At 41.1% G+C, this 27,469-nt stretch overlaps 1 protein-coding gene across 1 annotated transcript in view; it reads left to right on the top strand.

Moving 5' to 3' along the window:
- RYR1 (ryanodine receptor 1) overlaps window positions 1-27,469 on the top strand; it is a 250,295-nt gene that overhangs the window by 81,098 nt on the left and 141,728 nt on the right. Inside the window, 21 exon segments of the mRNA XM_053721620.1 lie at window positions 1,708-1,826; window positions 1,935-2,068; window positions 2,157-2,398; window positions 7,227-7,419; window positions 7,537-7,753; window positions 7,931-8,035; window positions 16,635-16,738; window positions 17,469-17,552; window positions 17,672-17,831; window positions 17,943-18,090; window positions 18,667-18,875; window positions 18,969-19,143; window positions 19,786-19,994; window positions 20,473-20,834; window positions 20,948-21,077; window positions 21,313-21,473; window positions 21,941-22,106; window positions 22,230-22,316; window positions 22,509-22,735; window positions 22,906-23,794; window positions 23,910-24,110. Of these exon segments, the coding sequence (XP_053577595.1) occupies window positions 1,708-1,826; window positions 1,935-2,068; window positions 2,157-2,398; window positions 7,227-7,419; window positions 7,537-7,753; window positions 7,931-8,035; window positions 16,635-16,738; window positions 17,469-17,552; window positions 17,672-17,831; window positions 17,943-18,090; window positions 18,667-18,875; window positions 18,969-19,143; window positions 19,786-19,994; window positions 20,473-20,834; window positions 20,948-21,077; window positions 21,313-21,473; window positions 21,941-22,106; window positions 22,230-22,316; window positions 22,509-22,735; window positions 22,906-23,794; window positions 23,910-24,110 (4,322 nt within the window).

Genomic DNA, 27,469 nt, shown 5'->3' with positions numbered 1-27,469 from the left:
CGTCCCGACCCTGCACGGCCACACCCACACTTCTGTCGGTCATGCCTACTTTCGCCGCAAACAGCATGGATTGTCAGGTAAGGCCAGGTGTGTTTGTCCTCATGCGCAGTCTCTACTGCGCATGACAGCTTCGGACAAACACACTTGGCCTTTTATTTATTAGGATTGTGCCCAATAGTACTCACTGATAAAAGATGCAGCTGATGCACGCAGCAAGAATCGCAGGCGCCAGTACAGCTGACAGAGGGATAAGTACAACAATAAAACAAGGCATGAACACAGCAAGCTTGTATTAAAGGAACATGAAACCCAATATTTTTCTTTCATGATTTAGGTAGAACAATTTTAAACAACTTTCCAATTTACTTCTATTATCTAATATGTTTTGTTCCTTTGTATCCTTTGTTGAAAAGAATACCTAGGTAGGCTCAGGAGCTGATGTTTGGTTGCTGCACATTTATGCCTCATGTTATTGGCTGACCCAATGCATTCAGCTAGTAGTGCATTGCTGCTTCTTCAACAAAAGATACCTAGAGAATAAAGCAAATTTGATAATAGAAATAAATTGGAAAGTTGTTTAAAATTGTATTCTCTATCTGAATCTTGAATTAAATTTTTTGGGTTTCATGTCCCTTTAAAGGGATAGAAAACCCCAAAATGTTCTTTAATGATTTAGGTAGAACATACAATTTTAAACAACTTTCCAATTTACTTCTGTTTTGCTTCATTCTCTTGTTATCCTTTGCTGAAGTAACAGCAATGCACCACTGGCAGCTAGCTTAACACATCTAGTTAGCCAATCACAAGAGACAAATGTGTGCAGGCACCAATCAGCAGCAGCTCCCACTAGTGTAGGATATGTGCGTATTCATTTTCAACAAAGGATACCAAGAGAACAAAGCGCAAGCTCTATCTGAATCATGCAAGTTTCATTTTGACTTTCCTATCCCTTTAAGCTCACCATGCACTGTAACAGGCTAGGGAGCGAGACAGCAAGACTCATAAAAAAAAGAAAAAATGCCTTAACATATGTATAGACATTTTCACACACACATTCACATAACATTGTACAATCTTTCATTAAAAATACTTCATTATTTGGGTAAATTGTCCCTTTAAAGGCACATTAAACACTTTGAGATGGTAATATAACATGATAAATCATATATTTATATATAGTCTGCAATATACTTTCATTATTTATTCTGTGCCCCTTTCCTGTAATTCCATTCTGACATTGTGAGCTTTTCAGTTCCTGTTTGAATTGGAAGTTGGCTGCACACTTTAGTGACCTATTTATAACTGTCCCTAATTGGCCACAGCAGAGAAGGTAACCTAAGTTACAACATGGCAGCTCCCATTGTTTTATAGACACTAAAACTTTACACTTATTTTGTCAATATTTAAACAGCTAATTAACCTTTAAAAAAATACATCTACGTGTTATTCTCAGACTAATCTTTTCTTTGAATTTGTCACTCTATCTAGTATTTATTTAGCGATTAATGTCCCTTTAAGCTTGAACATTTTGAGTGGTATAACCTTGGATGCTGAATTTTGCCATTGAGACCTAGAAATCTTGGTAGTTTCTTAAATAACAGTTCATCCTGATTCTACAGGAGTGAATTCATTGTCTTATGTACTATATCCTATGTTTGAGAAACATCTCCCATTAATACATTTAACTTTATTGTTTTTGTGTTGTAGGTATTTTGGAGGTGTTATACTGTGTGCTGATCGAGAGCCCTGAAGTTCTAAATATTATTAAGGAAAATCATATAAAATCAATTATTTCTCTGCTTGATAAGCATGGGAGAAACTATAAGGTATAGTTTTGTCTTTTCTACCTAGTAGTCAATCCTTGTATTGGTTCACACTCTACAAAAAAGGCTTACAATAAACAGTGCTTTGCTCTCTCTTACCCTCTAACTTAGGTGCTAGATGTTCTCTGCTCTCTGTGTGTATGCAACGGGGTCGCTGTAAGATCCAATCAGAATTTAATCACTGAGAACCTGTTACCCCGTAGAGACCTTCTGCTGCAGACCAGAAAGGTTAATTATGTCACCAGGTATGTATTTATCTGCAAGTGAATGATATAAATTGTGTATTAGAACCATCAGATATATTATTGTTTTTTTTACCTCTTTTTTTTTTAGCATGAGACCTAATATCTTTCTTGGGACGTGTGAGGGGTCCACACAATATAAGAAGTGGTATTTTGAACTAATTGTGGACCACGTGGAAGCTTTTGTTACTCCTGAGGCCACTCATCTACGAGTTGGATGGGCAGTAACAGAAGGTTACAGCCCCTACCCTGGAGCAGGAGAAGGCTGGGGAGCCAATGGGGTGGGAGATGACTTGTATTCATTTGGGTTTGATGGACTTCATCTCTGGTCAGGTGAGTCAACCACGTTTACTGGCTGTTTATTGCTTTTCATTTTGGACTTTGTCTCCTTAGTTAACCCCTTAATGACCGGACCATTTTTCAATTTTCTTACCCTTAATGACAATGGCTATTTTTACATTTCTGCAGTGTTTGCGTTTAGCTGTAATTTTCCTCTTACTCGTTTACTGTACCCACACATATTATATACCGTTTTTCTCGCCATTAAATGGACTTTCTAAAGATACCATTATTTTCATCATATCTTATAATTTACTAAAAAAAAATGATAAAATATGAGGAAAAAATGGAAAAAAACACACTTTTTCTAACTTTGACCCCCAAAATCTGTTACACATCTACAATCACCAAAAAACACTGATGCTAAATAGTTTATAAATTTTGTCCTGAGTTTAGAAATACCCAATGTTTGCACGTTCTTTGCTTTTTTTGCAATTTATGGGGCAATAAATACAAGTAGCACTTTACTATTTCCAAACCACTTTTTTTCAAAATTAGCGCTAGTTAGTTTGGAACCCTGATATCTGTCAGGAATACCTGAATATCCCTTGACATGTATATATTTTGTTTTAGAAGACATCCCAAAGTATTGATCTAGGCCCATTTTGGTATATTTCATGCCACCATTTCACCGCCAAATGTGATAAAAAAAAAAAAAAAGTTAACTTTTTCACAAATTTTGTCACAAACTTTAGGTTTCCCACTGAAATTATTTATAAACAGCTTCTGCAATTATGGCACAAATGGTTGTAAATTCTTCTCTGAGATCCCCTTTTTCAGAAATAACAGACTTATATGGCTTTGTGGTTGCGTTTTGGTAATTAGAAGGCCGCTAAATGCCGCTGCGCACCACACGTGTTTTATGTCCAGGAGTGAAGGGGTTAATTAGGGAGCTTGTAGGGAGCTTGTAGTGTTAATTTTAGCTTTAGTGTAGTGTAGTAGACAACCCCAAGTATTGATCTAGGCCCATTTTGGTATATTTTATGCCACCATTTCACCGCCAAATGCGAGCAAATAAAAAAAAAACTTTACATTTTTCACAATTTTAGGTTTCTCACTGAAATTATTTACAAACAGCTTGTGTTATTATGGCAGAAATTGTTGTAAAAGCTTCTCTGGGATCCCCTTTGTTCAGAAATAGCAGACTTATATGGCTTTGGCGTTGCTTTTTGGTAATTAGAAGGCCGCTAAATGCTGCTGCGCACCACACGTGAATTATGCCCAGCAGTGAAGGGGTTAAATTAGATAGCTTGTAAGGAGCTTGCAGGGTTAATTTTAGAGATCAGCCTCCCACCTGACACATCCCACCCCCTGATCCCTCCCAAACAGCTCTCTTCCCTCCCCCACCGCACAATTGTTACCGCCATCTTAAGTACTGGCAGAAAGTCTGCCAGTACTAAATAAAAGAGTTTTTTTTTTTTTTTTTAAATAAAAATAATAAAATATTTTAGTTGTGATGAACCCCTTCCTTAGATCCCCCCCTCAAGCTCTCTAACCCTCTCCCCTACCTAATTACCGCCATCTTGGGTACTGGCAGCTGTCTGCCAGTACCCAGTTTGGCCCCACAAACCAAAGTATTTTAATTTTATTTTTAACTTTTATATTTATTTTTAATTATTTCTGTAGTGTAGCAGCCCCCCCACAATACCCCCACCCCCCTCCCCCTCCCAGATCCTTTTATATGGAAAAAAAATTTTTTTAACTTTTTTTCCCCCTTCCTAACTTCATTGGTGTCAGTGTGGCTAATGCGTGCATGTGCACGCGCGTCCACGTGCACACCCTCGTGCGCGCGCATCGTGCACGCGCGCACACGCTCCCTCCTCCCACCCGGTCAAACGGCACCATCGGCACCATCGCTACCAGTGCAGAGAGGGCCACAGAGTGGCTCTCTCTGCATCGGAAGCTTGTAAAGGGGTATTGCAGGATGCCTCCATATCGAGGCATCACTGCAATACCCTCAGAGCTGCTGGAAGTGGTTGTGATCACTTCCAGCACTCTGTTAGACAACTGACGTACCAGGTACGTCTATTATCATTAACTGCTTGTTAATGCATGACGTACCTGGTACGTCAGTTGTCATTAAGGGGTTAAAGAAATACTGAACCCAATTGTTTTTCTTTCATGATTCATATAGAACATGCAATTTTAAGCAACTTTCTAATTTACTCCTATTATCAATTTTTCTTTGTTCTCTTGGTATCTTTATTTGAAAAAGCAGGAATGTAAAGCTTACGAGCCGGCCCATTTTTGGTTCAGCACCTGGGTACAGTTTGCTGATTGGTGCACCCACTAATCAGCAAGCGCTATCCAGGGTGTTGAACCCAGAATGGGTCGACTTGTATGCTTACATTTCTGCTTTTTTTTTTTTTTTAAAGTGTTTTTATTGAGGCAATCAAAACAGTTACAAACATTAACACATTGAAGGGCAATATCAAGATTCAAAAATGCAGGGGACATTAATTATATAGTTCTATACCTTAGTTAACAGAATACACCGTGTTGTCTTATTGAATTCGGACAGTACCCCTCATCATTATGCCTCATTTAATTACTTTATCTGCATAGTGTCCATGTTACAAAGATCCAGCTAAGGGATCTGAAAACTAGAATATAAATGAGGACACATCATTGATACAGTAGGTTCATATATAGAGTTAGAGAGAAAACATAAAATAAACTGTAGACTCATACTAAACCTGTAAGAGCATCAATTGAACATTATGCAATATAAAATGATGACATATAAGCAGTATAGATATCAATCTAATTCACTTTAGAAAAAGCAATAACAAACATATTTTTAACTATCTTCAGGCTAAAGATGAACCAATCTAGGAGTGCATCAACAAACAGGCTAGATGTAAAGGAGACTGTGCATGTGAAAACAACAATATTATTGTTTTTAGGGCCCAAAGAGCAGCTAATACTCTTTGGACAGGGCAGAGACTGCGTAACTCTGCCAGAAAAGAGAAAGAGAAAGAATGAAGGGGAGATGTAGAGAATAATTTACTGGGACACTACTAGACTGGGGCAGAAACTGCAGGTGTTCGCAATCTGTAGGAGAAATTTGAGTGGATGAAATAGAGCTGATATATTGCAATCTTCTTCAGCAAGTTGATCTAAATGTCTACCTTAAATGTATTACATAAACATCTTTTGCCCTTTCCAACATTATAGTGGTAACAGCCAGTACCGTGCGCAGTCAAAAGATTCAGGGTCTCCTACGGTAGCTTGGTAAGATCCATGCCATGGTCACACCAGAGTTGCACATCAGATTTATATAATGCCACGCGATCCTAGACCTATACAGTAATGAGGTGTCCCAGTAACTAACTAATGCTAACAAAACATATATTACAAATACATGAATATGCAAAGGGTATATACGATCTATGTTTTCAATTGCAGGGACCTCAAGAAACATGGGCTGGTTAAACATATATTATTTGTCTAAGGGACACATGTACCACAGCGCTGTATATGTATGGACTCTAAGCACAATTTTAATTAGAAGGAACACACACAATCATAATGGCCGCGAAGTCTGTCCTGTGTATAACGTTGGAAAGCACAGGGTGTCAGGCAGAAAGCAGGTCATATTAAAGGTAAAGTTAGTTCCTTTTGTGAGAGTCAGTATATATGTGCAGCTGAAACAGTCAAAATTGAGCCACAATATGTTCTGACACCCTAAGCACAAACCTCCGACTAGCCCACTCCTGCCCGTCTGATTTTACAGACTAGCTTGCAGCAGGAACAGTACTTCAGGTACATCGGGTAAATTTTCTCCGGTATCCAAGCTGGGATAAAGTGGCACTGGAGAGAGTCAGTTATTCCCCCCGATACAGCCTCGCTAGGTATAGAAGTGTTACAGACCTGCAAAGGGATCGGTTCAGTGATAATTTGTAGCGACTCCGTGCAAGATGGACCAACATGCAATATGGCATTAGTAAGGGCCCTCACGGCAGTTCGGGCTCCAACTTGGAAGTTAGATGTGATGAGGAGTTCATCCTCAATGCATGTGTTCCCTTGTTGCGACACCACAGTTGGCTCCAATAGCTTAGGCACTAAGGTCTGTGAGAGAGTAATCCCCGTGGTGATGCGACTTCTCTGCAGTTGCGCGGGGCTGTTATGTGAGCTGAAGCTAGGCCCAATCTCCCCCGCCATAATGAGCCCATCAGACTCTGTTACGTTGCACTGCATATCGGCTATTACCATAAGCCGGTCAAACCGGTCACATATGCGCTTCTCGTAGTCTTCCAATAGGGCTTGTACCTGCTGCAATAGGTTCCCCTCCATGCTGTTGTTAACCCGGTGTCCCCGGGGGGGGGGGGGTGCCGAGATCTCTCTCACGGGGAGCCGTTGAAGGGTCTCAGCCGTCTGGTCTGGAAACTCTCAAGAGCGCCAAAAAAGAAATATACACGAAATCTGTTCATCAATCGCTGATACACAAACCAGAATATCAGGCTGGATGGCTGCACAACATCGAAATTACAGGCAAAATAAGAATTGATTTCGCAGAGCTCCCAAATAAGCGGCCATCTTCAGACCTGACCCAGACACGCCCCCCCACATTTCTGCTTTTTCAAATAAAGATACCAAGAGAACAAAGAAAATTTGATAATAGGAGTAAATTAGAAAGTTGCTTAAAATTGCATGCTCTATCTGAATCATGAAATTAAAAAAAATGGGTTCATTATCCCTTTGTGTTGATTAGATAAGAGCCTAATATAACATCCTTAACCATAAAGCACCATTCTTGTTGGTTAAAGGCGACTCCCTTTGCTACACTATTTAGTGACCTTGCACTCTCTTCTCCCTAAAGGTCGTGTTGGCAAAGCAGTGGCCTCCCAGAACCAACACCTGTTAGCTGCCGACGATGTGGTTAGTTGCTGCCTGGATCTAACTGTTCCCAGTATTTCATTCCGTATAAATGGTCATCCAGTTCAAGGAATGTTTGAGAACTTCAATTTGGATGGCCTATTTTTTCCAGTCGTCAGCTTCTCTTCAGGTGTTAAGTAAGTTCAGAGATTTCTCACCCTGATACATCACCACCAGAAAACACATACATTTACATACTTAAAGACACATAATCATGCCCTGAATAAAATTGTTGTATTTGCCTTTGCTATTAGGATACGCTTCCTTTTGGGTGGTCGTCATGGAGATTTCAAATTTCTCCCACCTCCTGGTTATACCCCATGCTATGAAGCTTTGTTGCCACGAGATCGGATGCGTGTAGAACCTATTAAAGAGTACAAACATGATTTTGAGGATATCCGAAATTTGTTGGGACCCACTAAGTCTCTCTCCCACACATCCTTTGTTCCTTGCCCAGTGGATACCGTGCAGGTAAATGCTACTGTAAAAGTTTCTTACCAGAATTCTTGATGTCTTTATGGAATTATATTTCAAGGAAGCTTATAATCAGGTGTTATAACTGGAGATTACAGTCTAGTGGCACATATCAAACAATCAGTCTGTGATTTTCTATATCATCTTATTCCCTTCTCTATCTTCCTTCTTCAGATTGTCCCCCCTCCTCATCTGGAGCGTATTCGAGAGAAGTTAGCTGAGAACATTCATGAACTCTGGGCCCTTACCAGGATAGAACAAGGATGGACCTACGGACCTGTAAGTATTGGGTTTTGCACCAATGACTATTGTATATCAAAATATCAATGGTTCTCTGAGTTTTTTTGTCTTTATTTTTTTTATGTCAGCTCAAATCATTAATTTCCTTCCTAAGATAGGGAGAGTCCACGGCTTCATTCCTTACTGTTGGGAAATACAACACCTGGCCACCAGGAGGAGGCAAAGACACCCCAGCAAAAGGTTTAAATATCACTCCCACTTCCTCATTACCCCAGTCATTCTTTGCCTTTCGTCATGTTAGGAGGAGGCAGAGAAGTGTCAGAAGATTCAGAGAGTCCTGAAAAAGGTTATCTGCCCTTCGAGATAGGACTGGAGTTTGAAGTAGTCATTTCAACCTCTCAGTGAGAGTATTGATGAAAGTTAGAGTCTGGAGATGCAGGGAAAGTTTTTCTGCGAAACCACCCAGACTACTGCTGCTAACAACTCCTAAGCAATCAGTGTTGAAGAGTTTCACTGCCTGCTTTCTCTCACTCAAGTCCATGTCAGGAGCGCTGCTATAAGACTGTCACACTTGAGAGGCTGTGTTCTGTTCCACAGCATGGATCCTGGAGGTAAGATAATTTAAATTTTTACACATAAAATGCTATAATAGGGTCACAGTGTGGCTCCTTTATACCTTGATATGATCCAGGGTTAATATCCTCTGAAAGGGTTTATTGAACAGTTGGGGTTAATTAATATGTGTATTCATTATTTACATGCTGCTTTGTGTGATTTTTTCCCAGGCTAATAGACTGTGTGTTTTTGGTTGGAACAAACAGGTTTCACTTTTAAGTTTCACTTTCGTTTTTGAAAGTGTTGCACAGCTCCTATTACTTGCTGTACTTGTAATAACAGGGTAAGTACTGTCTTGCACTCCATGTGACCGGGTGTGGTCTATGTTCCTTTCCTCTATTCCGGCTGAGACTTGAACCTGAGGAGAGTGTTTCCTCTGTTAACTGTCTGGGTCTAGGAGGTGGTGAGTGCCTCAGCCATTGGGAGTATAAAGGTGCAGTTTTCTATAATAAAAAACGTTTTTATTTGTGTCCTTCTGTGGGTATAACCTGAGCTATGGAGGACTCTGACATGTTAGAAGGTACTCCTTCTGTACTAAATCATACCTGTTTATATTGTGAGGAGGTTGTGGTTTTCCCACCCTCTCAATTATGTTCCACATGCCTTAAAACTGTTCTAAAGTCTAAGAAGGGAGACAAGCCTGCTAAGGCTCTTTGTCCCACTGAGCCGTCAACCTCTCAGGACTCGGCGTCCTGTGAGATTACTACCCATACTACATTATCCTCTCCACATGCAGTTCCCCGTAGCACATCTAATCCTCCATCCGGAGGGAGCCTTCTTCCTGCGGACTTTGCCGCGCAGTTACAAACGGTGATATCTGCGGCCCTCAGTACATTACCTTGCTCTAACAAATGCAAGAGAAAGGTTAAACATAGCTTTCCTGACCCGTAGTCATCCAAATATTTATCAGATTTAACTATTATGTCCCAGTTATCCGATGATGAGTTAACCTCTGTAGCTTCAGGGTGAACTATCTGGGTCGGAGACCTTAGCGTCTAAGCCTCCTGCTGCGGAGGAACCGTCCTTTAGATTTAAAATTGAGCACTATGTTTTTTTTTTTTTAAAAGGAGGTTCTGTCTACGTTAGAGGTTCCAGAGGCCGCGCTGTCTGAAGAACCTATGATACCTAAATTAGACAGAGTTTACGAAGACAGGAAAGTTCCTTTGACTTTTCCTGTGCCGGTTAAGATGGCGAACATTATTAAGAACGAAAGGGTAAAGAATTGGTTATTCCTTTTCCCCCTCATCTACTTTTAAAAAGTTGTTCCCGGTCCCGGACTCTCAGTTGGATTTGTGGGGCTCCATTCCTAAGGTGGATGGCGCTATCTCTACGCTTGCTAAACCTACAACTATACCTCTTGAGGATAGTTCTTCATTCAGAGAGACGATGGAAACGAAAATGGAAACCTTTCTGAGAAAGATGTTTCAACATACAGGATTTTTGTTTCAAAAGGCGGCTGCAGTTACTGGTGCGACTCTTTGTCAGATATTCAAGACAGAATTAAAGCTCTGAGAATTGCTAATTCTTCTATCTGTGATGCGAACATGCAAATTATTTGCCTAAATGCAAAAGCCTCTGACTTTGCGGTCCTAGCCCGCCAGGCACTCTGGTTGAAGTCTTGGTCTGCGGATATGACTTCTAAGTCCAGACTCCTTTCTCTTCCCTTCAAGGGAAAGATTTTATTTGGTCCAGACCTGGACTCCATTATTTCTACGGTTACCGGAGACAAGGGTGCCTTCCTACAGCAAGATAAGAAGAAGAAGTTTAAGGGACAACAATCTTCTAATTTTCGTTCCTTTTGTTCTGACAAATCCCAACTACAACAATCCTCCTCCAAGCCTGAGCCAACCCAAGAGTACTTGGAAGCCATCTCAGTCCTGGAATAAATCCAAGCAGAATAAGAAGGCCGCCAAAAACAAATTGGCATGAAGGGGAGGCCCCCGATCTGGTATCGGAAAGTGTATGGACAGGATCCGTAGGTCCTGGAGGTGGTATCTCAGGGATACAAGATAGGCTTCAAATCTCATCTGCTAAGGGGCAGATTCCTTCTCTTGAATCTGTCTACCAGACCAGAAAAGAGGGATGCTTTTCTAGGGTGTGTTTGGGATCTATCCTCCTTAGGAGTTGTTGTCCCGGTGCCTATCAAAGAAAGAGGTTTGGGGTTTTATTCAAACCTTTTCGTGGTCCCAATGAAGGAGGGAACTTTCTGCCCAATTCTGGACCTAAAGTGCTTAAACAAATTTCTTAGTGTCCCTTCCTTCAAGATGGAGACGATAAGGTCCATCCTTCCTTTAATTCAGGAAGGCCAGTTTATGACCACTATAGATCTGAAGGACGCTTACCTTCATGTTCCAATCCACAGGGAACACTTTCAGTTCCTGAGGTTTGTATTCCTGGACCAGCACTTCCAGTTCATTGCCCTTCCGTTTGGCCTAGCTACTGCTCCAAGAATCTTTACAAAGGTTCTGGGGGCTCTTCTAGCTGTTGCCAGAACTCAGGGTATTGCAGTAGCCCCATACTTGGATGATATTCTGATGCAAGCACCATTCTTTCAGCTTGCGGAAGAATTCTCGGAGTCCCTTCTCAGTCTTCTTCGATCACATGGATGGAAGATAAATTTGGAAAAGAGCTCTCTTGTTCCAAGTACCAGGATGTAATCCCTGGGCACTATAATAGACTCCATATCCATGAGGATATTTCGAACAGATCAGAGACGTTGCAAGCTAACTTTGGCATGTCTTGCCCTCCGGACCTCCTTGAGTCCCTCTGTAGCTCAGTGTATGGAGGTGATTGGTCTCATGGTGTCCTGCATGGACATCATTCCTTTTGCCAGGTTCCAACTCAGACCTTTACAACTGTGCATGCTGAGGCAGTGGAACGGCAGTCATTCAGATATGTCTCAACAGATTGTATTAGACATCCGGTCGAGAGAATCGCTCTCTTGGTGGCTATGTCCAGATCATCTGTCCCAAGGGACATGCTTCTTAAGACCATCCTGGGAGATTGTGACAACGACGCAAGCCTATACGGGTGTGGAGCTGTTTGGGGTGCCAGGAAGGCACAGTGGTTGTGGACTCAGAAGGAGTCCTTCCTCCCGATCAATATTTTGGAACTACGGGCAATCTTCAAGGCCTTAAAGGCTTGGCCACTTCTGGGTTTGGCTCAGTTAATCAGATTCCAATCAGACAATATAAACTTGGTGGCTTACATCAACCATCAGGGGGGAACGAGAAGTTCTTTGGCAATGAAGGAAGTATCTAAGATTCTGGAGTGGGCGGAAGCCCACAGCTGTTCACTGTCAGCGATCCACATTCTGGGTGTGGACAACTGGGAGGCAGATTTTCTCAGCAGGCAATTCTTCCATCCAGGGGAATGGTCTCTCCATCCCAAGGTGTTTGCAGATATATGCATCAAATGGGGGAAGCCAGAGATAGATCTCATGGCATCCTGTCTCAATACCAAGCTACCCAGGTATGAGTCAAGTTCGAGGGATCCCCAAGCGGATCTAATAGATGCACTAGCTGTGCCCTGGGGGTTCAAACTCATATATCTTTTTCCTCCATTAACACTTCTCCCTCAAGTGGTGGCCCGCATCAAGCAGGAGCTGGTATCTGTAATCCTGATTGCTCCATCGTGGCCATGAAGGATGTGGTTCGCGGATCTAGTGGGGATGTCCTCATCTCCTCCGTGGAAGTTACCTTGTTGCAGAGACCTGCTGATACAAGGTCAATTTGTTAATCAAAATCTAGATTCTCTGAAGCTGACTCAATGGAAATTGAATGCTTAGTCTTTGCCAAGAGAGGTTTCTCTGAGAGTGTCATTGATACTCTTATTCAAGCTCGTAAACCAGTTACTTGGCATATCTACCACAAGGTGTGGAGGACCTACTTATTCTGGTGTGAAGAGCGTGTTTTTTTCCTGGCACAGAGTTAAGGTTGTCAGGATCTTAAATTTTCTACAGGTTGGGCTGGAGAAGGGCCTTTCTGCTAGTTCCCTGAGAGGAAAGATTTCGGCCCTGAAAGGTTTTAACTGTTTCAACTGTTTTAATCTATTTTAAAATTGCTCTTGAAAAAGACGTTTATAAACATTGAAACGCGTTGAGCTAATAAATATACTTTTTATGCAATTGGAATATTATTCCTTTTCTTTGCTGTGACGGCCGCAAGTTTTTTATCAAGGAAGTAAGTTACTACTTATTTTATTACCATCAGTTTTACATACTGTTTATGGAGTTTCCATTTTACTCCCAGTTTTATTGAAACCTCTCTGGAGCATCATCACCAGATACCTGAGGGAGACACTCCAAACAAGCTGACTTCATGCAACTTAAGGAGTGAGTATACTGCACCTTATTTATTTGGCTTCAATATATACAACAAGCCTTTTTCTCTTTATCATCAGAGAAATTGACATTCCTCAAAGACCAGCGCCATCTACTATTGCTTTTCTGTTTAATAATGTCTGTTTTCTGTTTTTCCCCTATGTGGGAGAGTTTATGCAGCTTGCCAGTTAGGACCCTGAGTACAGGAATGGTCCTGTCGGGTTCGTTCGGTTTTGTGGCTCTTCAGACACATGGTGCTGTCTTTGCTGGACTGGTTCGGTAGTAACACTGAGTGTTCAAGTTATCATTGTTTTTTATGTTCAACTAAGCATTGGAGAGGACCTGTCGTATCGTGAGCCGGGAAAGCATTGTTTCAGTCCTTATAGCCTTCAGTCATAGGACCTAGAGTTTCCTCCTCCATGCGAGGGAGGGCTGGCGGGCGTAGGACCCCGTTACCACTGGTTCAGTGGTTTGGCCTTCAGTTTTAGGCTTCTGGATGGTCCTATTGGGGCTTGACCCAACAGCTTGTAGGATAGCTATACAGCATGCAGAAGGTTTTCTAATTTGAAACCTGTTGCGGATTTTGGCACCTTAAAGGTGTGCGTGTAGGCTGTTTATAGTGTATCTAGATACGACTCTTACTCTGGACCACGTAGGGTCTGTCTGAGTTATGAGACTTTTGGGTCTTCTTCCATTGTCTCCGGGTAGTTAGATCTCCTTTTGGGGATCTGTGTTCCGGACGTTGGTTGATCCCTGTAGGGACTTGCTTAGTCGGGGTTTCTCGGAACTGGGAAGGTTTAGCACCTTTTCTCTCCCCTGTGTCCTCTGCCTGTGTGTAGGTGATGGGGAGACTAGCCCTGCTAGTAGGGTTTTGGGAACTCAGGGTATCCCTTCTGTTGTCCTGAGGCCTTGTGAAGTCCCCTCATTTGACTTCTAGCCTTGCTCCTTGGCGATTTGGACTTTATCTAGGGGTAGTTCCTTCCTTTGGTCGGGGCTTTCAAGTTCTCTTCGCTGTCCGGATTCTCTGGATATGCTCCATTCCCTTTGCCTGTTTTTTTGGCCAGTCGGATGTTTAGTTCCAGGGTATAGTTGCCTGAACTATTAGGTACCAGGACTTGTTTTTCTCCTGAGTGTTCCTCTTTCTGGGGCTTCGCTCCTGTCCCAGTTTTGGGTTGTTTTGGATCTCAGGGCTGGTCGGGATGTTCCACGATGGTGGAAACTGGGGAAACTGTCCTTGCTCCATCTAACGGTTTATCAGAGTATTTATTACTCCTTGCCACAGAGTAACCTATGTCATCTGGGGTTAGCTGGGTGGCTTGCGCCTCAAGAATGTGGGTTTCTACCCAGCTGCTGGCGCTGGATTCCAGTTTCTGGTGTGCCTTAGGGTTGCACTCCCCTGTTAGTTTGCCAGTGTACCAGTGGATTCTCTGCTTTGCGGGCGAATGGGCTGGTTGTGCCTCTGTTGAATGAGCTACTTGTGATTGGGTCCTCTCTAGGACATTTGCGGGATTTTTTTCTTCCTGTTTAGCCGGTGGCTTTGGGGCTTGAAGACGGTTTTCTTCCGGCCTCTTCCCTTTTTCTTTAGGGGATATTCTCTTCTTAGGGAGTCGGAGTCTTTACTTGGGGCTTCTCCTGGTCGGCAAGTGGAAGGTGGACTTGTTTCCACCTGGAACTTTTCTGGTTCCATGTCAGACTGTGGGGCCTGTTTGATGAATCCTTAGGTCTACGGCCTTGTCAATTTTTACAGTAGGGCTGTACTTGTACTCTGGGGGGATGGCTCTGCCATCTTTACTCTCGTTCCTGTACCAGTTTCGGGATTTTTGTTACCTTTATATTGGTGGCCCAGCTCGATCTGCAGGTCAGGATGCCGGAGTGGTTTATGGGTCACAGTATCCTTTGGGATGTGGGAGCTTGCTGAGTCTATTCTGATAGCTCAGTCTGCTAGGAGATGGGTTTTCCTTGATTCTTGCTCCTTTGACAGGAGACGGTTTCCTCTTCCTTTGGGTTCTGAGGGTATTCTCTCCTTCTTTAAGGGCCTTGATGGAGGCTTTGTGTTCCCCTTTTTAGGGACCTGTGAGTAGGTCCGGCTGCTTAGGTTGCCTGGAGCGTGCCCTCTTTCGGGGCTGTTTTGTGCGGTCCATTTTTTGATGACTGCTTCTTCTTCTTCCTTGCAAGCTTCCTCTGTGTCGTCCTGTTAGGGACTCTGTGTTCTCGAACTTGGGGTTTTGCCTGGGTCTGTTACACGCTCTTTCACGGTTGAATTCTTAGGTATTCTAGGGCAGGCGCTGGGAGGTTTTTGCCTCTTTAGTTGTGTTCCTTGCTTGCAGGATGTTGGGGAGACGTCTTTTGGTCTCCATGCCCAGTTTTATCCCGGGTTTCTGTTTTTGTTTTAAGGGGTCTTTCGGTTTCCTCTGTCCTCCTTTGCCTTGTTCCCCTTGGGGATTTTGGCTGCCTTACCCTTCATTTGGGAGGGGTGAGTGGTGGGGACTGTCTTTTGGGTGACGGTGTCTCTTGGAGGACTGTTGGCTCAGTCGAGTCTGTTTTGCGGTCTCTAGTTTGGCTCTGGACTGGCTGCGAGTCAGTGTCACTGGGGCTTTTCCTTTTAAAATTTTTCTCGGCTTCGAACAAAGCAGGATTTTTTATTTGGGTAGAGGTTCAGGCCTGATGCTTTTAGTATGGGTTGCCTAATGTACCCTCCCGTCTTTCCATTCAGTGTCCTCTATAGCTTGGGTATTGTTTCCCAAAAGAAATGAATGCAGCTGTGGACTCTTTCCATTTAAGAAGAAAAACATAGATTATGCTTACCTGATAATTTCATTTTCTTCTGATAAAAAGAGTCCAAAGCTCCCCACTCGTAATTTTATGTGGGGTGTCCTTATATTCTTCTGGCACCTTTACACCCTGATATTTCTTCTACTGTTCCTTGTTCCTCGGCAGAATGACTGGGGGATGAGGGGAGTAGGAGGAGTATTTAAGCCTTTGACTGGGGTGTCTTTGCCTCCTCCTGGTGGCCAGGTTCTTAATTCCCAAACGTAATGAATGCAGCTGTGGACTCTTTCCATCAGAAGAAAAGGAAATGATCAGGTAAGCATAATTTATGTTTTTTCAAAATTTTATAAGTTTGATGTTTTTTGCTTCGGCTGAAGCAGCTTTCAGGAGAAAAGTTTTGCAGGCTGTGGTGCCCAGAATAGGGTCCGCCTCTTCCTTTTTGTTCCCTCCCATTATTCATTCAGTGTCCTCTGGAGCTTGGTTATAGTTTTCCCAACAGTAAGGAATGAAGCCATGGACTCTCCCTATCTTAGGAAGGAAAACATAATTTATGCTTACCAGATAAATTCAGTTTTTTCTTGTCTATGGGCGGTCCCCTATTATTTATTTTATTCTTCTGGCACCATTTATACCCTAATGTTTCTCTTACTTTTCCTTGTTCCCTCGGCAGAATGACTGGGGTAATGAGGAAGTGGGAGGGTTATTTAAGCCTTTGGCTGGGATGTCTTTGCCTCCTCCTTGTGACCAGGTGTTGTATTTCCCAACAGTAAGGAATGAAGCCGTGGACTCTCCCTATCCAGAAGGAAAGGAGTTTATCTGGTTAGCATAAATTATGTTATTTTATTATATGTTTTTTCTATTCCTCACATCTGTTTTATTCTACCTTTAACCTCAATATCCATGGACGCCAACAACATCTCTGCTCTCCTAAAGATTCGTGATGACAACCAGCGACTGCACCCATGCCTCTTAGATTTTCACAGCCTTCCTGAGCCAGAGAGAAATTACAATCTCCAAATGTCTGGCGAGACTCTTAAGTAAGTATGGGACTTGGGAAAGCAGACAGACAGATAACAAGCAGAATGCTGAGCAGGTGAAAATGTATATTGAAAGTGATGTGATAGAAATCACACAATAGTAGGTGTGCCAGAAGAGCCTATCAATTATTATTATTCTTTATTTATAAAGCGCCAATAGATTCCGCACCGCTGCCCATGGGTACAAGGATAAAAGTACAACGGAGAAACAATTCAATAAAAGACAAAATTTTACAGACAAATACAGGGGGAATTGAGGGCCCTATTCCTGTGGGAACTTACAATCTAGATCAATATAACTTTATATATATATTTAAATTGTAAAATAGTAAAATTAAAACAAATGGAGCAAATATAAGGGTGTATCAATGGAATAGTATCAGGGGGGACAAATATATGAGCCCAAAATAAATAAAATAAATATATATATACAGTATATATATATATATATATATATATATATATATATATATATATATATATATATATATATATATATATATATATATATATATAAAAGTGCAAAAAGAGGAGAGTCTCCTAGAGTTCAGATCAAGATATCCGGATCAGGTCCCAAGGAGATGACAGGTAAAATGCGGACAACCAATCAAATCCTTTTTCCACAACCCTTCAAGGACGCTCTTCTGAAGTCTTTTTGACTTCTTTAGAAAATGTATATAGGATTATTTTAGGAATTAACTATTACCTGCTCTTCTCTCCCTAACTATAGGACCCTTCTTGCTCTTGGGTGCCATGTTGGGATGGCCGATGAAAAAGCAGAAGAAAACCTGAAAAAAATCAAGCTTCCTAAAACGTAGGTGTCTCTGTGTGCAAAGAGTACTGAGAAGCTTTACATCTTCACCTTCACCATCACAATCTCTATTGTTTTCCTAATATTAACATCCCCATGACTTGTTCTTGCTTGGCCTTCAGGTACATGATGTCCAATGGCTACAAGCCAGCTCCGTTGGATCTTTCCCATGTCAAGCTGACACCGGCACAGAATACATTGGTAGACAAACTTGCTGAAAATGGACATAATGTATGGGCAAGGGACAGAGTACAGCAAGGCTGGACCTATAGTATTATCCAGGTAATTAGTTGCTCCTGGGAGATAATGGATTTAATATTCCCAATGGTTCTCTTTAAAAATGTTGTTAGAGTTCTTGGTGGCCATTTCTGATGCTGGTTTCTTATTGCTTAGGATATCAAGAACAAAAGAAACCCTCGCCTTGTCCCTTACGTTTTGCTGGATGAAAGGACCAAGAAAACCAACCGTGATAGTTTGTGTGAGGCTGTCCGGACACTGATAGGGTACGGATTCAACATTGAACCTCCGGACCAAGAGGGAAGTAAGTAATGAAGGGCCTCTACTGCTTCAGTGTCATTGTACACTACTGTTCCTATTTTTGGAGTTTTCTATATAGTATAGATAATTGGTCCAAATTGAGTTCAGATCCCAAAATCTAAATTGATGTCCATTTATTTTCCTATTAATTTGCCTGTGTAATACTGAATTATTTATACCCACATAACGAAAATATCTATATAATCTATATATATGTATAACTCAAAGATCTAAATGGGATATCTTGAAAATTAAAGTAGTCAAGGTGTATAAAAAAATGCTGGAAAATCAGGAATGATACTAAATTATATAAAGGTAATTAGAATCAACTGAAGAAGACAGGTCATTAATCTGCATAATTGATCAATTATTGAAATTCACTTAAGGTACAACCTTATTTTACTAAATTTCTAAGCTCTAAGAAACGTGAACATTTTTGAATTTTGTTAAAGTAATAGTTTCCACCTTAACTTTATTCTGCAGATTTAGATTCAGGTTTATTTGAATGCATCTCAATAAAGTAACAATATTTCCATAGGAATGGAATAAAGTCAGTCTGTTTTGCTCTCTTTTTACGCAGCTGCAGCTCAGGGCGCAGCTAAGGCTCAGTCAGAGAGAGTGCGCATCTTCCGTGCCGAGAAGTCTTATGCTGTGAAATCTGGGAAGTGGTATTTCGAGTTTGAAGCTGTAACCACTGGAGAGATGAGAGTTGGGTGGGCTAGACCTGACGTCAGGCCAGATAGGGAGCTTGGCTCAGATGACCTTGCCTACGTATTTAATGGCTGCAGAGTGAGTATTTATGTTTGTGATTGTTGGAATCTATGTTGGGGTATAATTACATACCACTGTTTTTGCAACCCTATGTCTTCTACATCTTTGTAGGGTCAACGTTGGCACATTGGCAGTGAGCCTTTTGGTCGTAACTGGCTACCGGGAGATGTAGTTGGATGTATGATTGATCTAACTGAGATGAACATCATGTTTACTCTAAATGGGGAGATGCTAATTAGTGACTCAGGATCAGACCTTGCATTTAAAGATATTGAAATTGGAGATGGTAAGTGTGTCACGTTGTTGTGGAAGGATAGATGCTTTACTCTCCTGTCACTTGGGAGAGATAGACATCATATACCGTAGCTCCCAAGGGGGAGGGATAGATTTTGTATCCCATATACCCCACCTGTCTGTGTCACATAGTCATCCAGCAGGGGAGGGACATACTTCATATCTCATAGCTCCTATTTGTGTCACTCTGTCACCCAGAGGGACAGTTCCATGCCTCATAGCCCTCTCCTGTCTGATACTTTATGACTCATAAATCCCACCTTTTTGTTTCACTGTTTCACCCTACAGGGGGTTGGCAGACCACATGTCACTATCAGTGTCACCCTTCTTGATTGGGGCAGATTCCATGTCCCTTTAACTGTCTCCTTTTTTGTCACTGGGAACCCTGCATGGGAGAGGCAGACTCCATGCCCCATAACTCCTCCTGTCTGTGTCACTCTAATGCCTGTGTTATTCTAATGGGCAAGGGACTGCCTTCATGTATTCTTCTTCTTCTTATCATTTATTTGTATAGAGCCGCCAAATTCCGTAGCAATAATTCCATCTGTTCAATTGTGTTACCCTATAATGAGCTGCATATATTCTGTGTTCCATTAATTAAATAAGAAAGAAACACATCTGTCTTTTTTTGTAGGGTTTATTCCAGTCTGCAGTCTTGGAATGTCTCAAGTTGGTCGGTTGAACCTGGGACAAGATGTCGGCAGTCTGCGTTTTTTCACCATCTGTGGCTTACAAGAGGGGTTTGAACCCTTTGCTATTAATATGAAAAGAGAAATCACTACTTGGTTTAGCAAGAGTTTACCACAGTTTGTCCCTGTGCCTCCTGACCATGGCCATATTGAGGTTAGAATATATTCCATGACCTTAAAGTATCAGTAAAGTCAAAACTAAACTATCATGATTCAGATAGTGCATGCAATTTTAAACAACAATTCAGTTCTACTATCTAATTTGCTTAGTTTTCTTGGTATCTGTCATTGAAAAGCATACCTAGGTAGCCTCAAGAACAGCAATGCAACACTGTAAGCTAGCTGCTGATTGGTGGCTGCATATATACACCTCTTGTTATTGGTTTTCCTGTTGTGTTTAGCTGCCAGTAGTGTAATGCTGTTCCTGTTCCTACCAAAGACAATGATTATCAAATTTCATAATAGAAGTAGATTGGAACGTTGTTTAAAATTGTACGCTGTATCTGAATCATGTTGGGTTTCATGTGAAGGATAAAATTGTAACAGTAATAAAAAATGCAAAGTTACGGTTTAAAACGTCCAAACTTGTATTTTCAGAATCAGTTATGTTTTTAATATCCTTCAATTTCAAGGTTGGACGCATTGATGGAACAGTGGACAACCCACCATGTCTTAAAGTAACACACAAAACATTTGGTTCTCAGAACAGCAACAATGACATGCTCTTCTTCCGTCTTAGCATGCCTGTTGAGTTCCATGACACCTTTAAGCTTGTGGCAGGATCCACTCCTCTGACCCGCACCTTTACCATTCCTGAGGAGGACGTTCTAGATGTTGATATGGACTCTGAGTTTGAAGTACTTAAAAAATCAGCAAGTCGTAAAGAGACTGAAGCCACGAATGAGAAGGAACCACCAAAGGAGCCAACCAAGGAGCAGCCTAAGTTAGAAAATGAAAAGGATAGTTCCTCAGAGAAGGGAAAAGGAAAAAGAGGGTGAGAAAAAGAATGAGGAATGGCAGCGCACTATGTAACATCAAAGGGGAACGTACCACAGGATTGTCCCCCATACATTTTTTTACAGTGTCCAACGTCCTTGTATTTTCCAGGTTCCTCTTCAAAGGAAAGAAACCAGCATTTATATCACCACCGCCTGTGATTCCTGCAATGCCCCGCTTAGTCAAGGATGTTGTTCCAGATGATCGTGATGATCCAGAGATTATTATGAACACCACAACTGTATGTATTTAAGCTTCCTTTCTGCTTATGATTCTATTCATGATCTCTGTTACTGCCATGATTTATCCATTCTTAGAACTTTATAAACCCTGTCCAGGCTAATGTAATATTAACATTATTCAAAACCATGTATTGTGGAGTCTTCTAGAATAATACTAGGTTCTTTCCATAGAAACGTATAAATAAAGGTAATCTAAAATTTAAAAATACTGTGTCTGTTTTATTTCCACTGCAGTATTATTACTCCGTCCGAATATTTGCTGGGCAGGAACCCACTGGTGTGTGGGTGGGATGGGTGACGCCTGATTATCATCTATATGATATGAACTTTGACCTGTGCAAAGTCCGCACAGCAACCATTACAATGGGGGATGACAAAGGAAACATATTTAATAGGTGAGTGATGTAAAAATGATTAAAAAAAGGGTGTCAAATACTCAATATACAATGCTTTGAATCACCTGGCTCTAAGTCTTGGAGATATCAGAACTAAGGATATAATTTAAATCTGGTGATGTATTCTAACATTTGATACTACTGGACTCCAGAGAATGAAAATGAGATAACAACTTGTAAGATATTTTGTATGGTGTATAACAGATGGTGCTTTAGTTTTACTTGATAATTCTTTCAAGTTGAACTATTATATTTTGGGTCAGTTAGGATCTAATTGAACAAATATTGATAGAATAGACACTGGACATTTTTTTGTTGTAAATGATGCATTCAAGATGTATATAATTTGTCTAAAGAACTAGAACATTGTTAATGTTATTGATAATATATGTATAACTTTGTGGTCTTTATGTTGGGTGATAGGTGGATGATTGTGTCCTAAGGTCACTGTTTTCTTTCATTTCCAGTATTAAGCGTAGTAACTGCTACATGGTTTGGGGTGGAGAATTCAGCAGCAATACCCAACAAGCTCGAGTCAGAAAAGAGGATCTTGTCATCGGCTGCTTGATTGATTTGGCAACTGGTCTCATGACTTTCACAGCCAATGGGAAAGAAGTCAATACATTTTTTCAGGTATGGGATTTCTTTTTAAAAGAGAAGGTACTCCCTATAGGATTTAATACTAATTTTTGAGTAATGTTGACATTAATAACTTCTCAGCTTTTAAATCCAAACTATATTGTAATCTCCATCTAGGTGGAACCAAACACAAAGCTGTTCCCAGCTATTTTTGCTCTACCATTGAACCAACACATGTTCCAGTTTGAATTGGGCAAATTGAAGGTGAGAATTAAATGCTGAAGAATGTCTTTCTATGTCCACCATATTTAATAAAGAGCATTACTCTTCTTTTCTCCCATTACTTTATTCCTATATTTCTGTTTTGTTGTAACTTCTTCTCCCATATTCATATCTTTCCTTTTTCATCTTTTAATATCTACCTGAATCTGTATCTTTCTTTTCTGTTTTCTACAGAATATTATGCCCATATCTGCAGCAATGTTCCGTAGTGAGAGAAAGAACCCAGTTCCTCAATGCCCACCACGTCTGGATGTCCAGCTGTTGACACCAGTGGTTTGGAGCCGGATGCCAAATGAATTTCTGACAGTAGAAGCAGACCGCATCAGCGATCGTCATGGTTGGATGGTTGAATGCACTGAACCCCTTATGATGATGGCCCTTCATATTCCTGAGGAGAACAGGTGAGAAACTAAGGGAGACAGGAATATAACCATATACTGATCAGAAATTATGACAGCATGAATATCAGTGGTACCACTGGTATCCATTTCTAGAAGTTGGTTTCAAAAAGGTGCCAAGGCATATTATGTTTATCTCTAGTATTAATCTTTTATTTTGCCACTTCTTTTAGGTGTATTGATATTCTGGAGTTGTCTGAGCGGCTGGACCTGCTCAAATTTCACTATCACACTTTGAAGCTCTACTGCTCTGTGTGCGCTCTGGGAAACAATCGTGTTGCCCATGCACTCTGCAGTCACGTGGATGAGTCCCAGCTCCTCTATACTTTAGAGAGCAACCACCTCTCTGGGCTCCTCCGTAGTGGGTTCTATGATTTGCTTATTAGTATCCATCTGGAATCTGCCAAAAGAGCCCGACTAACAATGAACAATGAGTTTATTGTTCCCATGACGGACCAGACCAAGAGTATAACTCTGTTCCCCAATGATAACAAAAAGCATGGTCTTCCCGGTGTAGGGATGAGCACATGTCTCAAGCCTGAACTTCATTTTTCCAATACTTGCTTTGTCAGCACCAGTACCGAGCTATATCAGCTCAGCCCATTTATCCCATTAGATGTTTTGAAGACCAAAGCTATCAACATGTTGACAGAGGCAGTCCTGGATGGAGGACAGCACACCAGAGATCCTGTTGGAGGAAGTGTTGAGTTTCAATTTGTTCCTGTTCTAAAACTCATCTCCACACTCTTGATCATGGGTGTTTTTGAGGACGATGATGTTCGTCACATTCTAAAGATGATAGAACCTAATGTGTTTTCAGAAGAGGAGGAGAAGGAAGAAACAGAGGAGGAAGAGCAGGAGGAAACTGTGGAGGAGGAAGAGGAGGACGCTGAGGAAGAAGCTTTAGAAAAGGAAGATGAAGAAGAGGAGGAAGGTCATGAAAAATCAGATGAAGCAGAAGATAAGGCAGTTGAGGCGGGAGAAGAGGAAGACAAGGAGGAAGGAGGAGGTCTGGAGGAAGGTTTGCTTCAGATGAAACTGCCTGAGTCTGTAAAATTACAGGTAGATTCCACATTATCCAAAACTGGCATCTTTTTTATGTTCATTGTCTTTGAAAGTAGACAAACCACAGTAATTTGTATATTTTATGTTGACAACGTGTAACTTTCCCTTTTAGATGTGTAACTTGCTACAGTTTTTCTGTGACCGTGAACTGCAGCACAGGGTTGAAGCCATCATTGCTTTCTCAGAGCGCCATATGGACAATCTACAGACTAACCAGAGGCAACGTTACAGGGAGCTTATGCAGGCATTTACGATGTCTGCTGCTGAGACTGCTCGCCGGACCAGGGAATTCCGCTCTCCCCCGCAAGAACAGGTAAACTCTTACGGCTAGATTACGAGTTTTGCGGTAAACTGAAAAAGCAGCGTTAACAGGTCCTAACGCTGCTTTTTCCCTACCGCTGCTATTACAAGACTTACAGGTTTAGGGGCACCGCACCCTTTTTTGGCCTTACCGCAAACCGACTTACGTAAACTTCGTAAAACCCTTTTTTCTATGGGACTTCCATAGCGCCGGTATTACGAGTCTGTCCTGGGAGGCCAAAAAGTGAGCGATACACCCTCTACCTCCAAGATTCATAACGCATTCTAAAGTCAGTAGTTATGAGTTTTACACTACAACGCCGTAGCATAAAACTCATAACTAAAGTGCTAAAAAGTACACTAACACCCATAAACTACCTATTAACCCCTAAACCGAGGCCCTCCTGCATCGCAAACACTATAATAAAATTTTTAACCCCTAATCTGCCACTCCGGACATCGCCGCCACTAGAATAAACATAGTAACCCCTAAACCGACGCACTCCCGCCACGCAAACATTAGCTAAATATTATTAACCCCTAATCTGCCGCCCCTAACATCACCGCCACCTACATTATACTTATTAACCCCTAATCTGCCGCTCGTGACATTGCCGCCACCTACATTATATTTATTAACCCCTAATCTGCTGCCCCCAACATCGCCGCCACGTACCTAATTTATTAACCCCTAATCTGCTGTCCCCAACGTCTCCGCAACTATTCTAAATTTATTAACTCTTTAAACTTAAGTATAACCCTAACACCCCTAATTTTAATATAATTTAAATAAATCTAAATAAAATTCCTATCATTGACTAAATTATTCCTATTTAAAACTAAATACTTACCTATAAAATAAACCCTAAGCTAGCTACAATATAACTAATAGTTACATTGTAGCTAGCTTAGGTTTTATTTTTATTTTACAGGCAAGTTTGTATTTATTTTAACTAGGTAGAATAGTTACTATAGTTATTAACTATTTAATAACTACCTAGCTAAAATAAATATAAATTGACCGGTAAAATAAAAAAAACCTAAGTTACACTAACACCTAACCTAACCCTACAATTAAATAAATTACCTACATTAAATACAATTAAATAAATTAAATTAGCTAAATCACAAAAAAAACAAACACTAAATTATAGAAAATAAAAAACAAATTTCAGATCTTTAAACTAATTACATCTAATCTAATAGCCCTATCAAAATAAAAAAAAAAACCTAGCCTAAACTAAACTATCATTGCCCCAAATTAATCAGCTCTTTTACCTGTAAAAAAAATACAAACAACCCCCCCAACAGTAAAACCCACCACCCACACAACCAACCCCCCAAATAAAAGCCTAACTAAAAAAACCTAAGCTCCCCATTGCCCTGAAAAGGGCATTTGGATGGGCATTGCCCTTAAAAGGGCATTTAGCTCTATTGCAGGCCCAAAGCCCTAACCTAAAAAATAAACCCACCCAATACACCCTTAAAAAATCCTAACACTAACCCTTGATGATTCACTTACTGGGAGAAGTCTTCATCCAAGCGGCAAGATGTCCTCAAGGAAGCCGGCAGAAGTGGTCCTCCAGACGGCATCTTCTATCTTCATCCTTCCGAAGCGGAGCGGCTCAATCTTCAAGACATCCGGCGCAGAGCATCCTCTTCAAACGACATCTTCTTCGCAATGAATATCACTTTAAGTGACGTCATCCAAGATGGCGTCCCTTAGATTCCGTTTGGCTGATAGAATTCTATCAGCCAATCGGAATTAAGGTAGAAAAAATACTTTTGGCTGATGCAATCAGCCAATAGGATTGATCTTCAATCCTATTGGCTGATCCAATCAGTCAATAGGATTGAGCTCGCATTCTATTGGCTGATTACATCAGCCAATAGGATTTTTTCTACCCTAATTCCGATCGGCTGATATCAGCCAATCGGAATCTAAGGGACGCCATCTTGGATGACGTCACTTAAAGTGATATTCATTCCAAAGAAGACGTCGTTTGAAGAGGATGCTCCGCGCCGGATGTCTTGAAGATGGAGCCGCTCCGCGTTGGAAGGATGAAAATAGAAGATGCCGTCTGGATGAAGACTTCTGCCTGTCTGGAGGACCACTTCTGCCCGTCTGGAGGACCACTTCTGCCGGCTTCCTTGAGGACATCTTGCCGCTTGGATGAAGACTTCTCCCGGTAAGTGAATCTTCGGGGTTAGTGTTAGGATTTTTTAAGTGTGTATTGGGTGGGTTTATTTTTTGGGTTAGGGCTTTGAGCCTGCAATAGAGCTAACTGCCCTTTTAAGGGCAATGCCCATCCAAATGCCCTTTTCAGGGCAATGGGGAGCTTAGGTTTTTATAGTTAGGCTTTTATTTGGAGGATTGGTTGTGTGGGTGGTGGGTTTTACTGTTGGGGGGTTGTTTTTTTACAGGTAAAAGAGCTGATTACTTTGGGGCAATGCCCCACAAAAGGCCCTTTTAAGGGCTATTGATAGTTTAGTTTAGGCTAGGGTTTTTTTATTTTGGGGGGGGGGTATTTTGATAGGGCTATTAGATTAGGTGTAATTAGTTTAAAGATCTGTAATTTGTTTTTTATTTTCTGTAATTTAGCGGGGTTTTTTTTTAGTGATTTAGCTAATTTAATTTAATTTATTTAATTGTATTTAATGTAGGTAATTTATTTAATTGTAGGGTTAGGTTAGGTGTTAGTGTAACTTAGGTTAGGTTTTATTTTACCGGTCAATTTGTATTTATTTTAGCTAGGTAGTTATTAAATAGTTAATAACTATTTAGTAACTATTCTACCTAGTTAAAATAAATACAAACTTGCCTGTAAAATAAAAATAAACCCTAAGCTAGCTACAATGTAACTATTAGTTATACTGTAGCTAGCTTAGGGTTTATTTTATAGGTAAGTATTTAGTTTTAAATAGGAATAATTTAGGTAATTATAGTAATTTTATTTAGATTATATTTTAGTTAGGGGGTGTTAGGGTTAGACTTAGATTTAGGGGTTAATACATTTAATATAGTGGCGGCGACGTTGGGGGCAGCAGATTAGGGGTTAATAAGTGTAGGTAGGTTGCGGTGACATTGGGGGTGGGAGATTAGGGGTTAATAAATATAATGTAGGTGTCGGCGATGTTGGGGGGAGCAGATTAGGCATTAATATGTTTATTATAGTGGCGGCGGTGTCCGGAGCGGCAGATTAGGGGTTAATAAGTGTAAGATTAGGGGTGTTTAGACTCGGGGTTCATGTTAGGGTGTTAGGTGTAAACATAACTTTTATTTCCTCATAGGAATCAATGGGGCTGCGTTACTGAGTTTTACGCTGCTTTTTGGCAGGTGTTAGACTTTTTCTCATCCGGCTCTCCCCATTG

This window comes from Bombina bombina, chromosome 7, assembly GCF_027579735.1.
Source record: "Bombina bombina isolate aBomBom1 chromosome 7, aBomBom1.pri, whole genome shotgun sequence".
In the NCBI taxonomy this organism is placed as follows: Eukaryota; Metazoa; Chordata; class Amphibia; order Anura; family Bombinatoridae; genus Bombina; species Bombina bombina.
Note: the sequence above shows the minus strand (reverse complement) of the source record. Positions and strands in the feature narration are given on the sequence as shown.